Source organism: Gossypium arboreum, chromosome 13 (assembly GCF_025698485.1).
Source record: "Gossypium arboreum isolate Shixiya-1 chromosome 13, ASM2569848v2, whole genome shotgun sequence".
Taxonomy (NCBI): Eukaryota; Viridiplantae; Streptophyta; class Magnoliopsida; order Malvales; family Malvaceae; genus Gossypium; species Gossypium arboreum.
This window is the reverse complement of record NC_069082.1, coordinates 126,974,126-126,989,467: the sequence shown is the minus strand read 5'-3', so window position 1 is coordinate 126,989,467 and position 15,342 is coordinate 126,974,126. Positions and strand designations below refer to the sequence as shown.

Genomic DNA, 15,342 nt, shown 5'->3' with positions numbered 1-15,342 from the left:
ATCTTTATGGTTGGGTATGTTGTTTTGTTGGCCTTTGTTTATATGAGAATTTTGTTCTCGTTTTACTTGTACAATTAAAGGGTTAATATTTACGCATTCAACTTATCCACATAAAAGCATAATTTCTAAAACCTATTTAATTAATATTGAGTTAATAATGAGTAGTTATAAAAAAAAATAATAGAAAAGAAGAATAACCTTCCTATATTACTTGCATTGCACTCTATCAATTTAAAGTGTATCATATTTGTTTTCCTCCAAACACAGTATATTTTAATAAAGAGAATAAAACCACAAACCAAATATGTTTCAATTTTCAAAATTAAAAAAATATTTATATATATATTTAAATTTTCTCCTTCACTGTTTGATGGTTATTTATTGATGACAAAGAAATTTTTTTTTCAATTGTTTACACTCGAGACTGGCTTTAAACCATGTTTGAGAGCAGCTTCCCATACAAGATCAATCCTATCCACATCAATTGCTCCAACTTCATGGTGACTCCAACCTTCTAGCTGATGAACTACACCTCCTGCATGGCATGCATGCACCACTCCTCGCTCCATTGTATACTGTTTCGATAGAATCAAACATTACCAATATGAAACTGAACAAGTAAAATAATTTTATATAAAACGAGAATCGGAGCTGAAACAAAAAACTTTAGTGGAGAACATACGCATTTAGATAAAACTGGGGATGAAGCCAGAATTTTTTTTTGGGTAAATTATATTAGTAGCTATTTAACTATGTTTCTTTTTTGTTATCTATGTAAAGTTAAAAATTATCACTTAATTATTTAATTTTGTGTTTTTTGGCCACCTAACTATCTGGGATTTTTCCATGTTTCTATTTTTATGTTAGTTAACTGGTAATTAAAAAAGACAAAATTGAATAGTTGGGTGACAATTTCATAAGTTTTCATAGTTGGGTGACCAAAAAAGAAAAAAGTTGGGTGACCAAAAAAGAAAAATCATAGTTAGGTGACCTCTACTATAGTTTACCCAAATTTTTTGGAGGAGCTGGAATTAAATTATATATTTTTATAAGAACTAAAATGCACTTCACCATTGTATTAGTTAATGTCTTTATAATTTTTAAAAGAGTAAATCAAAATTTATCATTTTATAAGTTAAAATGTAATTTTATCATGTGTACAAACTTAAAATTTATACATCTTAGAGAGTAAAAATTGAAATTTTTTCATTTTAAAGGAGGACAAAACTTGTGTCTACCCTTTTGACATTGTTTTTAGATGAGACTCAAAGTTGAAACCTCACAACTTTAAAGTTCTCAATCTTATTATGGAACTCAAGGTATTATTATATTGATTCTGATGTTTCATTCATTGCATTAATAATAATTACGTAGGGGGATTTTTTTTTTTTTGTGGGGGGGGGGGGGGAGAGAGAGTACCTCACAAGAACCAAGGCCTTCAACATCAGGTGGCAACCTCATGGCAGCTAGATCACCGTAAGTGCAGTCTCTTCTGATAGGCAAAATGGGCGGTACAACAAATTGATGGAAATGGGTTCCTGATGGAGCCCAGCTTTGCTCCCATGGTGTTATCCACTTCCCCACTATCCATGTCTGTTTATAATTTCCATTACAACCATTTCAATCATCATTAGTATATAATATTACATACTTACAGGGCCAGACAAGACCAAACCATCAACACGTTTTGTAATTTTTTTTTTTTTGAGTTTTTGTCTCTTATTTCCATAGAAAGGGAAGTACTTGAAGTGGTCTTAATGTTCGAGAAGATAATCATGCGTAATTGTATATAGTCAGATTCAAATTCATGCCTTATAGTATATAGAGCTTTTCTGGGTGAAGCTACTACTTAGGTTAATCATATATCGCATGTGATTTGTCTTTTTACACACCCCATAAGGTGTTCATGCTCTATAAACCTATCGTATCCTTAAATACTCAGTTGACTCATTCTGTGAACCTATTTGAGTTTTTAATAGGGTCAAGAGGCAACCCTCAACGATATATAGTGATCATGCATATATGTATTCTCATACCTTACAATTTTGAGCAGCTTGGTACTTGGTCACTTGCACTAAATAGTTTTGGCAATCCACGGGGGCTTCCTTTAGTATTTTTTGAAACCTTTCGGTCGATGAAGTCAACATCTGCACATTATATGTACATGTTTAAGTCATAATTAATTAATTTATTAGTACGTTTGTAATGATTATATTTTTTTAGAATATGAAAAATTCGGTGAAGAGTAATCATCTTAATTTAAGGCTAAGTCACACTAAAAGCACTAATAAATTCTCAACCAACTAAACATATACTTATCGACATTGAGGTCAATTCATGACATGTGCAATAATGCTATGAGTGGGCTAACACTAGAAAGAACTAACTATATAGACGTTGACATTATATGAACTAACTGAACTAAACAATCTGGTAAAAAGTAAAGTTTCGAGTTAAAAGACTTACAAGAACACGAACTCTTTTCCTACAGAGGTAGAGAGCGGTTGCTCTACCGAGCTTTGAGGTGGCTCCTGTTAGAAACACTTCTTTAACATCCTTGGAAAATTCATTAAGGATAACCGCAGCCGTCAAGGTATTGCCATGAACCACTCTCACTTTAAGCTCTGGATGCTTGTTAACAAACAGTGTCCCTCCTCCGTTCAGAGCCTCGTTCTACACGATTCAGTTGAAACCCACTAAATGTAGTCATTACATTGCTTTATTTTATTTCACAGATATTAAAGCCTTGCATGGATGCGTGCATGGTTTGTACAGAAAAAAAGGTGGTGGGTTAAATTCTACTCTTAATCCCTGTACTTTGAAAAAGTTTTGGATTTAGTCCATGTACTTAATTTGGTCATTTTCTATCCCTATACTTTTCAAATCTTAAAATTCTAGTCCTCACCAACGATAACTTAAATTTATTAAGTTTTTTCTATTTTCAAAGTTTGATGTTGTAAATATATTATCATATGTAAATGTCATTCCAGCTTGTTATTTCCACATATTATTCACTAAAAATTCAATTAATGGATTAGCGACAGTTACTTATGCCAAGACAAAAAATTTAAAAATCAAGAGGCATAGGGACTTAAAATGATTCAATTGGAGAATATAGACTAAATCTATAACTATGTGCATAATACAAGACTAATAATTGAATTTAAATAAACGGATCCAACTGCTATTGTTTGGTTCAAGACTAGAATTTCAAATTTTGAAAAGTATTGAAACTAAAATTGACCAATTCGAAAAGTACATGAACTAAAATTAATCAAATTAAATTGCATATACTAAATTCATAATTTTCATAAAATATAAAAACTAATAGTAAAATTGCATGCATGCATTCATTCATTTCCCATTTACGGTGTTTAGAGGTGGTACGCACATAATTTTCTTGAAGTCACAAGTTAATTGTGATCATAATTACATTATAATAAATCATAATACATAACCCTACTTTTATAGTTTTATGCATAATCTTTTGCTATAAAAGTTTTTCATGTGATAATAGGGGCGGATCTAAGAGTTTAGCAGAGTCCGGCTCTCTTAAAATGAAAAAATTTTTATTTAAACTTTTATAATTTATAAAATTTTAATTAATAATAATAAAATTATACTTTAACACATTAAAAATAATAAAAATTTAATTTAATTTTTAAAAATTATAAAGATACACACTATTAAAATAATAAAATTATATTTTATTATCATAAAATATATAATTTATTACTTTCCGAGTACAAAGTGCTAGAACATGCTAAACATTTTGGACAGAACACATTTATAGCGTAAATAGTGTAATAAATATAATACATAAAGTACATTATTCCTCCCAACTACCAACCACCATCTCAGCTCTACGGCCCATTTAAAACATATACTATATTATGTTTTTATCTTTATTTAGTTAAAATTTATAAAAAATTCACCCTTTTTCATAAAATAATAAATATGATGATATTTTTGTTTATTTATTATGTAAAATTTAGAAAATGAAATTTAAAAATTAAAATATTTAATATCTTAATTTTACCATTTCAAAGACTGACCTTATTTAAAGCGGCGAGGCTAATAACCTTGACCCCCAATCTGTCCGCCCTTAATATGGCTTCCTCTATGTGCTTGTTGATGCCCTTCGTTGCAAATGGTAAGAAATACTGCAATAATTACTTAATTAATAATTTAATTAGCTAATGAGGCTTTGACGGCATTGATTTTTATGTTCTATATTTAACTCTCAGTACGTGTGAATCATTTTCAAAATTGTTCTAATTTTACTTGTAATTATACTTATAAACTTAGTTAATAGATTAGTAGCGGATTAACCTGAAAGCCGAATCTAGGAACGACCCATGTTTGGTGCAAACGGCCGCGAAGATTGTAGAAAGAGACGAGAAAGGTCTTAGACCAACCCCACATCACTAGCATTATCATAAATGTAAGTGGCCAAAACGGTAACAGGAACATCCTCATGCAAAATGGCGTTGACGCAAATGATCTTAACGCAAACGGTGTATGCATTGCCGACATTATATCCACCACATGTGCTAGGAACACAAAATCCGGCACCCTCCCGTTTTTTCCTATAAAGATATCCTCATGATAATATAATTCATTTTATATATGAAAAGATATTCTAATAATTTCTTAATTAAGTAAATATTCAATTGATTAATAACAACTCAATTAATACAATTCAATCTACCTGAATTTGAGGTGATTCTCTTATGCAGCTCGAATGATTTGGTGTTAAGTGTATTCCCCAATGCATCAAACAGCGGCATGAACAGACAAAAATTGGTCTCCATCTCTGTGTGGTGGAGACTATGATACCTGACATAACAACATTGCTCATTAATGGTGCCAACTAAGAAACCGGTCCTTGTTTGTTTTTGACAAAGACAAGCTATTGTTTTAATTAAAGACATATAATTGAGGTCAACCACCATCCAGTTGTAATAGTGACTTGATTAAGATTTGATTTGGTTCTTTAAATCACGGTAAAATAAATTACTATAATTATGAAATAAAAAATTTTATCATATTATAATTAATGTATCTAAAGAAAACAAAGAATAATTTCATTTTTCTTGTAAAGGACAAATTATTTTAGTTAAAGCCATAACCGACATGAAGCTATAATAATAACAATAATATCAACTAAATTAATATTCAACCCGGATATAAAAATAATATTACTCAAGAATAATTAATGTTTATTAAGTAGCAATAACTTTTAGCATTTATGCATACAAATCTATGAACGATCCAAAAAATTTCATTAACTTAACCTACTTTCCTCGGGAAAACTTTAAATGAACTTTCCTTCTCAATTAATTGCAACTTGCAACTTTTTCTTTTTCCTACCATTGCCTAAAATAACCAAGTTATAAATTTGGGTAGAAATTAGTTTCTTAAAAAAATTACGAAAATATCAATAAATATTAAGTGTATTTACATAATTAAAATGTTCAAATGTTCAAATTCGAGAATTAAAGACAAAAAACAAAGTTGGCAATGACCTTGTCCCCCAATATAAAAAATTATTTATATAGTGTCTTTTAAGAAGTTATAAGTTAGTATAATTTTAAAATTGCATTCTGCCGCTATTTATTATTTTTTTTGGCCCGTCTAAAATAATTTTTTGGTTGTCCTTAGCTAGAAACAATATTTTTGAGAGAAATAATCATAAGCCCTGAAAGGATTAGTCTTTATGAACTGTGTAAACGAACAAAAAAAAAAAAACAATCAATCAAAAAAAAAAGTTTATAGTTATTTACTTACGTGGGGGTATAGATGAAATATCTAAGTAAATGTAACTTATTGAAAACTTCATGTGGAACAACTTCAGCATTGGAGTGTCCAAGGCACCTGAAAAAATCAAAAACCAAAACATGGCCATAGATCATCGCCGTCGATCCATAACCCATCAGAATCGATCCCGTTATCGGAATCCCGATCACTGTACATAACACTAGGTGCTCTAATGGTGTTGCATGTCCAGCTGTAAAAGGATGGGGTACTGGTGATGAATGGTGAAGTGAATGATAATGGATGAAAAGGTAGGGTTTATGAAAAAGTCTATGTGCCCAATAATACAAAGGTTCTGAAATGGTAACATGTAGTAACAATGAAGCAATAAACCCCTTTAGGTTCCATAAAGGAAGTGTATTTAAAGATGGGAATATCAAACAGGCCATTGAAGCTAACATAGCTTGAAGGATTATGAAATTATCCCTGCAACATAACAATAATATAATTCAGATTATATATTTTTTATTTTAGTGTAAGCTGCACCATTAGTTACTAAATTATAGGTAAATTTTTGTTTTGGTCACTTAATTAAAAAAAAGTTACAATTTAGTCATTTAATTATTCAAAACTTTTCATTTAAATTATTGGACTCTTAAGTTTTTTTTTTTGAAGTTTTGTCTGTGAGCTCCAAGTGACGATTAGACAATTTAAATAGTAGATCAGTACCCATTAACAAGTAGAAGAACATACCTTAGATCCAAGTTAATTTAACGGTTAGTGCCAGAGACCGGTTGAATTTTGATTCGTAGAATCATAATGTCCAAATTTGTTTTATAAAAAAAATTGAATTGTAAAAGAGAAGCAAAAAAAGAGCTTTCGATTTGTACAAGCAATGCAAACAAAGAAAGCTATATAACATCGATTTTAGCAGTCTAATAATTTAAATGTAAACTTTTGAAAAGTATAATGATCAAATTGTAATTTGTTTTAGTTGATTCACCAAAACAAAAATTTACCGATAATCTAATAACTAATGATTTTATTGGAATTTACATTGAAAATAATATTTCATGTATGTTATATATATATATACATACCAGTCCCATTCATCGTCGATTTGCTTGAAATCAACACCTTGTTGCTTGATCCAACGGTTGCGAGTTAAGAAAAACATGTTGTTGTAAGAGCTCCATAGTTGATGAATGAACCCTCTCAGTGTGCATATAAGGAGTATATGAATACACCATAGATCCTTAAGTATATTATCCTCATACATCCATGAATACCATGCTTTTGCAGCTAAAGGACCGTAAAGTATATACTTTGGTCGCCACACACACAAAACAATTCAAAGACAAACTAATATCAGCAACATACATACATATATGCATATATAGATTTAGAGATATAGGTACCTTGAAAATTCCCAAGTGCTCCCAAGGCCAAGCTGACAGTGGTGCAACCATGCTCGCGGCAGAGAATAGAGTTCCAAAAAGAAGGGGTTCCTAGAAAAAAGGAAACAAAAAATGTGGCTGGCAATAAGGAAAAAAAGATAAGGTTACAGCTAAGTGTCTTAAATTTTTAATCAGAGCTTTTTGGAACAGTTATGGAAGAAGCAAAAAAAGAAAAGAAATGAGGGAAGGGGGCTCAATGATGATGACCCGCAGTTCTTAGCTTCTAACTGGGCACAGCTGTTGTGATAGGTGTAAATAGCTTTTAAGGAATTAATGGCTCTAGTGGTTGGGTCTGGAAGAGGGTGTGGGAGAGAGATATATATGGAGAGAGGAGAGAGAAGAGTTGGATGTTTGAATAAGTTTGGATCAGAAATTGATCGAGTAACGGTTCTGATAATGATTTTGAATCAATTTGATTGGAAGTTGGTACTAGCTAATTTTTTAAATTTTTAATTTTTTTTTGAATTTTTAATCAAATCAAACGGATTAATGAATTGATAACTTGATCAATTTGATTATCAATTCTATTATTAAAAACATTGGTTTATTCATGGGATGGTGATAGGCTTGTTCATGGTCAGGTCGGATGGTTTGATTCAAAAGTCCATTCAAAAAGTAGGAGAGTTTAGGTAAAAATATAGGCTCGAAAAATGAGTTTGAGATACAAAATAAGGCCTGTTTTAAAAAATAGGTCAAGCCTCGAGATAGGTTTTTTGACTCGGGCCAAGCTCGACCTAAATTTGCAAAAAAAAAAATGTTGTTATATCAATGTTTTGTTGTCATTTCACTATTTTGTTGTTATTGTTTGGATATTGTATAACTCTTATTTTATTGTTAATTTTGTTACTATTTTAGATGTATTTGCTTGTTAAGTTGTATATATTTTAGTGTTATTTAAGTATAACGATTTTTTAAAAATTTATTTTTGTTATGATACCTACTACATCACCCGATTGGGTTCGGGCCCAGACTCAATCGGGTCTTAATCCACATTTTATGCGGTTTACACTTTGGGTTCGCATGTAAAGTGCTCGCACACTTCTATGGACCACAAGATGTGGGTTCGTAAAGCCATATAGACAAACCCACATCTTGAAAACACGTGTTAACTCTAGAATATGGTATGTGTCAGTATACATGGGAACCTACTTATAATATCACATCCATGAACAGTAACCATATCATATAAATACACGGCTTAACCATCTAAAGGGATAAACACTCTGAAATACTCAAGAATTTTCAATTTGTCTTGTTTAGAAAATAGGTCAGGCCTCGAGTAAGGTTTTTTGGCCTGGGCTCAACCCGACTCGAATTTGCAAAAAAAAAAAAACTACTATTTTGCTGTTGTTTTCCCATTGTTTTTCTTCCATTTCACTATTATGTTGCTACTATTTTATTGTTATTGTTTGGATATTATATAACTCTTGTTTTATTGTTAATTTTACTACTATTTTAGAGACATTTGCTTGTTAAGTTGCACCTATTTTAGTGTTATTTAAGTATTAAAGACATTTTTAAATTTATTTTCAATTTGTTAGAAAACATTTATTTTAATATTTTTGATGTATTATATTTTTTTAAATTTTTTTATACAAATAAAATAATTTTAATACGAGTCGGACTAAACTCGAATTTAATATCTATAATCTGAGTCGAGCTTAGGCAAAACATTATGCTCGTTTTTCAGGCCGATTTAAAACCTATCAAATAAACTTAAAATTTTGTTAGGGATGAACTTGTAATTGCCACCGTCTCTTTTTGTTTTTTATAGAGGAGTTTTTAAGCAAACCCTTCTATGCATTAAATGTAAGAAATTAATATAAAATAAGATTTTCAACAACTTTCCGTTTTTTTGTTAGATTGTGTTTTTCAAGTTACCAGATAGCAATTATTTTTATTAAATGGTAATATATCCCCAACCGTCCGATTTAATTAGATTGATTAATTATTTCAATTGATTCATAAATTAATCCGTCTAATCTTTTATTTTAAATTGATATTTTAATTTATTCGATTCGATCAATCGATCTGATTCGTAAAATAATAAAGGGCAATGGTACATTCGATCAATCGATCTGATTCTCAAAACTTTGATGCTAAACTTGATAGTAATGATCGAGATGCTAGTTTGAGTGGTAGCTCAAGATGTCCAATTTCTTCTTTGTTTTTTTTTTGAATAAATATCAAAATTATACATAAATTTGATCCAATGTCTAATGTCATATATGAATTTTGATTTTGTGCGATTTTATACGTGAAACTTTGTTTTGATTCGATTTTCACAAATCACTAACAACGTTATTGAATTAACACCATTTTACGTTAATATATCACATGTATTAATAATTATATTAATTGATATGAAAATAAATGTATATATTTGTTTATTTAAATATATACAATTGAATTAAAGTCAAAGTTTTATTTATACATATAAACCATAATTCAAGTTTCATTTGTATAGTTGCACTAAATCAATATTTATGTATCAAATCAACGGTGAAGCCAATACCCTAAAATGGAAAATTGCCCCTTTAGTCGTTTGAGAATTTTAAAAGTTTTAAGTTAAATTAATGGTAAAATTGTATTTCAATCCTTCCTAAAATTTAAAATTCAATTATGCTCTCCAAAAGCAAAAAAGTTTATAGTTTAATTCCTTGAAAATTGTAAAATTTTACATTCAGTAACAAATTACAATTTTTGGCTCTCTTAAAATTTTATAATTCTAATTCGCCCCTCCAAAAAAAAATATTTTGATTTCGCTCTTGTATCAAATTACACATTAGATTAAAGTTCATGTATACATATGAATATGTATAATTGCACCGAATCAAATTTGGACATTGAATATGTATAAATTTAATATTTATCCTATAAATAAATCAATCAACAATTTTTTTTGAAAATATTTGTTAAAATCCAATTAAAAAATTAAATAAATAATGGAAACAAAGAGTGAAATATTCAACCTCAACCATGTTTGGCAGAATTCCCTAAAGCACAAATACTAATAAAATAGAAAATGATGATGAAGATGCAGAACACGATGTTAACGACCGACGATTTCCTCCGAGCATCTTTGACGCCGTATATGAAGCCGGCCTTGCATGACTGGCATTCGAAGCACAGTGTCTTGTCGTCGTTATTCCATAGATTACAATCATTGTTCTTCGATGATCCACCGTTGTTTTTGGTCCACGTCGTCATTCCTCCATAGACGAACCCACATTCGCTCGGTGGCTTACAACAACCTGACTGCAATTTATATATTCAATCAGCCATTTCTATAATAACATTTTAAGTTTATTATAAAACTAATTTTTTATATTTTATTTTTACTTTTTATAACAATTTCATTGATATAATTATAATTCGAACTTAGATTATTCATGATAAAGATTAATATATCGCCAATAGACAGGGCGAAGTTAAAAATTTTATTTAGGAGCTCAAATAAAATTATAAAATTTGAAAAATATTTAATTTAAATTATTAATATTTTAAAAGGGTTAAAATTATAATTTTTCCATTTAATCAAAAGTTAAAATAAACTAAATTAAATATTTTAATTTTGGAAAGGAGCTATAAAATAAATTTTCCATTGATCTAAGGGGGTCAAAGACCCTGCCTGCCTCCCTTTGACTTCGCCTCTGCAAATATAGGTCACAACTTGGGTTCTCTATAATAATTTTTAGTAAGTATGGAGTACATTTTTTACTAAATTAATTTTCTATAAGAATTTTTATTTCAAATTTTAGTAAAATTAATTCTATTCCTACGTAAAATAAAAAATGTTAAATTATTATTTTTATAAAATATTTAAATTTTATATAAAATATATTAAAACATTTCATTAATAAAAATATAATCGGAAGTTAGACTATGTGTTGTTGTTATTTTTATTTTAGTTGAAATATAATTTTAAATATTATTTAATATAACATATTTTTAATATATATTATTAAATTTAATGTAAATTTAATAATTGTTAATTATAATTAGTCCAGGTAATTTTAATTATTTTATTTAATTTGAATATAAATTTTAATGATTTATTGTATATACATTTTAATTTAATGTACTTGATGATCATTTTCTATTCTCACTTTATCATAATTGTTACGTTTGAATTCAAACACATATCAAACAATTTTTTTTAAATTTGACCGCTACAGAAATTAATCACATCGCCACTATTGTTTTCAATCTCACCAGAGTTAAATTTACCGTTTATCCAAATGAATTCTGAAAATGATCTAAATGGAGAATATGGACTTAATCTACAACTTTATGTATAGTGCATGGTTAATACCAGAATTTAACCAAATGAACTTTATAGCTAGTGTTCGGTCATTATTGGAATTTCAAATTTTAAAAAGTAGAAAGAGTAAAATTGACCAATTCGAAAAGTATAGAAACTAAAATTAACTAATTAGAAAAATAGTAATAATTTGACCAATTCTCTTGTTTGGACTTGTTTTTAGTTAAGGGTTTTTGTCTCTCGACTCTAGTCAAGTGATGGTATCTTTACTTGCTAATGTCATATAAGAGCATTGATTCGAACCTTATCAACACCAAATGCTAAAACATTTCTTTAGTGGACTAGACACTCTTACTAAACTCTATGAACTCATTAAGGGCTTTTCGCAGAGTCAAGAGACAAAAACTCAAACTAAAATTGAGTATATGTATCCCGGGAATAATACTATATCGAGGGTCCTAGACTGGCCTGAGAGAAATCTCCTCTCAACAGCCAAGTGGTAGTATTCTTATCCACTAATGCCATATAAGTGCATAGGTTTGAGCCCCTACCAAAGACAAATGCTAAAATATTTTCTTGATGGATCAAACACTCCCACTAATTAAACTCCATGAACAGGGCTCTCTACGAAGTTGAGAGACAAAAACCTAGGTTAAATCTAAATATAAACATCGGCTCAGAGAGCGACCTCCCATCAACAAAATCGAAATCAAAATGCAGAATGACTAGAAATGATAAAAATTATTGTAGAGGGATCAGAGAGAGAAATACCTGAATAGGAGTTAACTCATTCTGGTCTAATTCCGTGGCAGTACTATTAATTTGTCTTTCTTTTAAATCAGTGCAAACATTATGTTCAGGCACAGTTAAACAACTCTTAATACTTTCCCAGCTATTTTCTTTTAAAATTGCCATAGCCAACCAACTAGGGTCATCGGGAAGTCGATATTCCTTATAACCCTCTCTGGTTTTCACTTCCTCTGCCTCTTTACTCGTCGCTATCATCATAATCATAGAGAAGATGATGCCGACGATGATAGCGAACATCATGAGGACAAGGTAAACAATAAGCAAGAACGTCACGTTGCAACACGCGCCGATTATACCCACCAGAGAAAAAAACATGAAGAAACCTCCGATTATGATCATTGGCTTAGCCATCACTTGATAACATTCCTCTGCACTCCCTTGGCTCATTGACACGCCGGCGATGACCATCGGGATCGAGATAAGGAATGAAAGGAGGTTGACGAATCCGACGATGTTGTTGCTTGTCTGCGGCATCGTGTCTTTTCTTTTTTTCCTCCGGTGAAAAGGGAGGAAAAATTATTGATTGGAAATGAAAGAAAATTTGGGAGAGGTCAAAAGAGATTAAAATAGGAAGAAATTTGAAGGAAAATTGATTGAAGAAGATGGGAAATTGTTTTTTGTGTGGATTATCGAAGGTTACTGCGAAATTATTGTATACAACGCTGTACACGTCTTTTACATGCATGGGATATGCGGTGTTGTGTGTGATATCAGTCGGATTCATTGGTAAAAATTGCAATTATTTCATTGTCCGCTTTTAAGTGATTGCGATGAATTTATTTCGATAAATGGGTCGCGGATTAAAATATGTGACTAAAATACAAAGAGTATTTAATAGAAATTAATTGATTAAATAAGATTACTTAATTTATTTAATTTGATTCAATTTGTAAAATTTATGATAAATTATCTACTTAAAAGCTTTAGTAACATACTGAAAGTACTCAATAAAAATTAGGAGTACTCCTTAATAATGTTGACTTAAGATAGGTTAGAACCTTGTTTTTGTTTCATATGAAATCAAGGTCACACATGGACTTGTCATGTATATAATCCTTTGGTTTGTAAGTTGGTATTTATGAAAGCATATGCATGCATGGTGGATTGGTTTGAAGGTAAACACATGGTTAGTTTAGAGCTAATTTGAATAGACATACATGACTGTTATAAGCTTAACGCGTGTATCAATATATTTATATTATGGTCTATTGAAGTATACACAATACTAGAGATATAGAAAATAGAATGATAGTAAAACCAAGTTCTCCATTCATAATACTAACGCATGTATTTATAGAGTAGCTTTACAATCTTAACAAACTAACTGCTAGCTAACTGCTACTAGCAACTGAATAACTTCCTTTCAACTACTCTAACATTCTCCGGGTACTTTCCTCTTCTGAAGTTTATTGCTAACACCAGTATTGATCAATGTAACTTGTAGTGCTTGTCGAAACTCAGCAAACTGTTTAGGGGGGATAGGCTTTGTAAGGATATCAGCAACTTGATGAGCGAATGAAACATAGTTCACCTGAAGAGTGCCATCAAGGACTTTCTCTCGCACAAAGTGGTGATCAATTTCAACATGCTTGACTCTTGCATGATGAGTCGGATTTGCTGACATGGATACAGTAGAAGTGTTATCACACCAGACCACTGGTGGCTGTTCGAGGCCAACCCCAATTTCTGCCAGTAGATGTTTAACCCATAGAACTTTGGACACACAGTTGGCAAGACTGCGATATTCTGCCTCCGAGGAAGACCTGGACACCACAGCCTGCTTCTTGGAGCACCAGGCTATTAGATTCTTCCCAAGGTAAAGAACATAACCTGTAGTGGACCTTCTGTCTTCAACCGAAGATGCCCAGTCTGCATCTGAGTAACCAACAAGCTTGCACTGCCCATGTGAATAACACAAACCATACTCTAACGTCCCAATTAAGTAGCGCAAGACACGTTTAACTGCTCTCCAATGACGGTCACTAGGAGAGTTCATATACTGGCTGAGCTTATTTACACCAAACGATAAGTCTGGCCTAGTAATGCACAAATATTGCAGCATTCCCACAAGACTTCTGTACAGATGTCCATCGAGACAAGCCTGACTCTCATCAGAGGCCACCAGTTTGGGTATACACACCATGGGTGTCGGTGTTGCAGCAGCACCTGTCATACCAGCCTTAGCCAAAATCTCCTGAACATACTTCCTTTGGCTGAGATATAGCCATTGAGATGTTGTGTGGACTTCTATGCCAAGAAAGAAATTGAGTCTGCCCATATCTTTAAGTGCAAACTTGCTATGAAGCTGTCGAACCACCGAATCTATAGCTGTATCGGAGCTGCCAGTGATGACTATCGTCTACATAAGTCATAAGCAACAGCTGACCATCAGACGAGTCTCGTATAAAAAGGGAGGGATCAACGTATGATGCATGAAACCCAAGCACGTCAGTCAAAAACTGTTTGAGTCCATATAGCGCTTTGTTTAGACGACAGACCAGCTTCTGACCTGATGAATCAAACACCTCAAAGCCAGGAGGTTGATCCATAAAAATTTCTTCAGTCAGCTCCCCATTGAGAAATGCGTTATTGACATCGACTTGTCGCAGCTGCCATTTCTTCATTACTGCAACAGCAAGAACTGTTCTGATGGTAACAGCTCGAACCACCAAACTGAACGTATCTCGGAAATCAATGCCTGCATGCTGGGAATATCCCTTGGCAACCAGTCGTGCTTTGTAGCGATCAAGTGTACCATCTGCTTTTTTTTTTTACTTTAAATAAACATTTACAGCCAATGGTTCGACGATGAGATGGTAAGGGACACAAAGTCCAAGTGTTATTGCGTTCAGGCGCCTGAAGTTCAGCATGAACAGCATCAACCCAGCATTTATGCTACATAGCTGCATGTATATCAACAGGAACCTCAAAACAAGTCACGGTACTCAGAAAGACCTTTGGCTTAAAGATGCCTGCTTTGCTGCGAGTAACCATTGCATGAGAGGGAGAACTGGAGAGCTGGATGCAGTAGATAAAGAGTGCACCTGGTCAGCA

General features: G+C 31.6%; 2 protein-coding genes across 3 annotated transcripts; both read right to left on the bottom strand.

Annotated features, from left to right (window-relative positions):
• Positions 1 to 246: 246 nt before the first annotated feature.
• On the bottom strand, positions 247 to 7,576 carry LOC108466277 (very-long-chain aldehyde decarbonylase CER3-like). 2 transcript variants are annotated; one of them, XM_017766636.2, is made up of 10 exons: positions 7,176 to 7,576; positions 6,858 to 7,081; positions 5,791 to 6,243; positions 4,712 to 4,839; positions 4,333 to 4,589; positions 4,056 to 4,163; positions 2,467 to 2,673; positions 2,037 to 2,147; positions 1,420 to 1,593; positions 247 to 575 (listed from the first exon to the last, which is right to left on the bottom strand). In XM_017766636.2, exons 1-10 carry the CDS (start codon positions 7,224 to 7,226, stop codon positions 405 to 407), a joined length of 1,884 nt encoding a protein of 627 aa, XP_017622125.1. In that variant the 5' UTR covers positions 7,227 to 7,576; the 3' UTR covers positions 247 to 404. The 2 variants fall into 2 exon arrangements, with proteins under 2 accessions (XP_017622125.1, XP_052880513.1); XM_053024553.1 differs by having other exon boundaries at positions 5,791 to 5,877.
• Positions 7,577 to 10,052: 2,476 nt separating this feature from the next.
• LOC108479323 (tetraspanin-8-like) lies at positions 10,053 to 12,835 on the bottom strand. The gene is made up of 2 exons (XM_017781858.2): positions 12,250 to 12,835; positions 10,053 to 10,472 (listed from the first exon to the last, which is right to left on the bottom strand). The coding sequence occupies exons 1-2, from the start codon at positions 12,760 to 12,762 to the stop codon at positions 10,188 to 10,190; spliced, it is 798 nt and encodes a 265-aa protein (XP_017637347.1). The 5' UTR covers positions 12,763 to 12,835; the 3' UTR covers positions 10,053 to 10,187.
• Between the last annotated feature and the right edge of the window lie 2,507 nt (positions 12,836 to 15,342).

What these genes read in the sequence shown, in the direction of transcription:
- LOC108466277 (XM_017766636.2), bottom strand. Translation starts at nt 7,226, where the DNA reads ATGGTTGCACCACTGTCAGCTTGGCCTTGGGAGCACTTGGGAATTTTC. An exon ending in GCCTCGCCGCTTTAAATAAG is followed by an intron (nt 2,674 to 4,055) that starts GTCAGTCTTTGA and finishes TGAATCGTGTAG; the next exon opens with AACGAGGCTCTGAACGGAGG. An exon ending in AAGGCCTTGGTTCTTGTGAG is followed by an intron (nt 576 to 1,419) that starts GTACTCTCTCTC and finishes CTATCGAAACAG; the next exon opens with TATACAATGGAGCGAGGAGT.
- LOC108479323 (XM_017781858.2), bottom strand. Translation starts at nt 12,762, where the DNA reads ATGCCGCAGACAAGCAACAACATCGTCGGATTCGTCAACCTCCTTTCA. An exon ending in ATGAGTTAACTCCTATTCAG is followed by an intron (nt 10,473 to 12,249) that starts GTATTTCTCTCT and finishes TATAAATTGCAG; the next exon opens with TCAGGTTGTTGTAAGCCACC.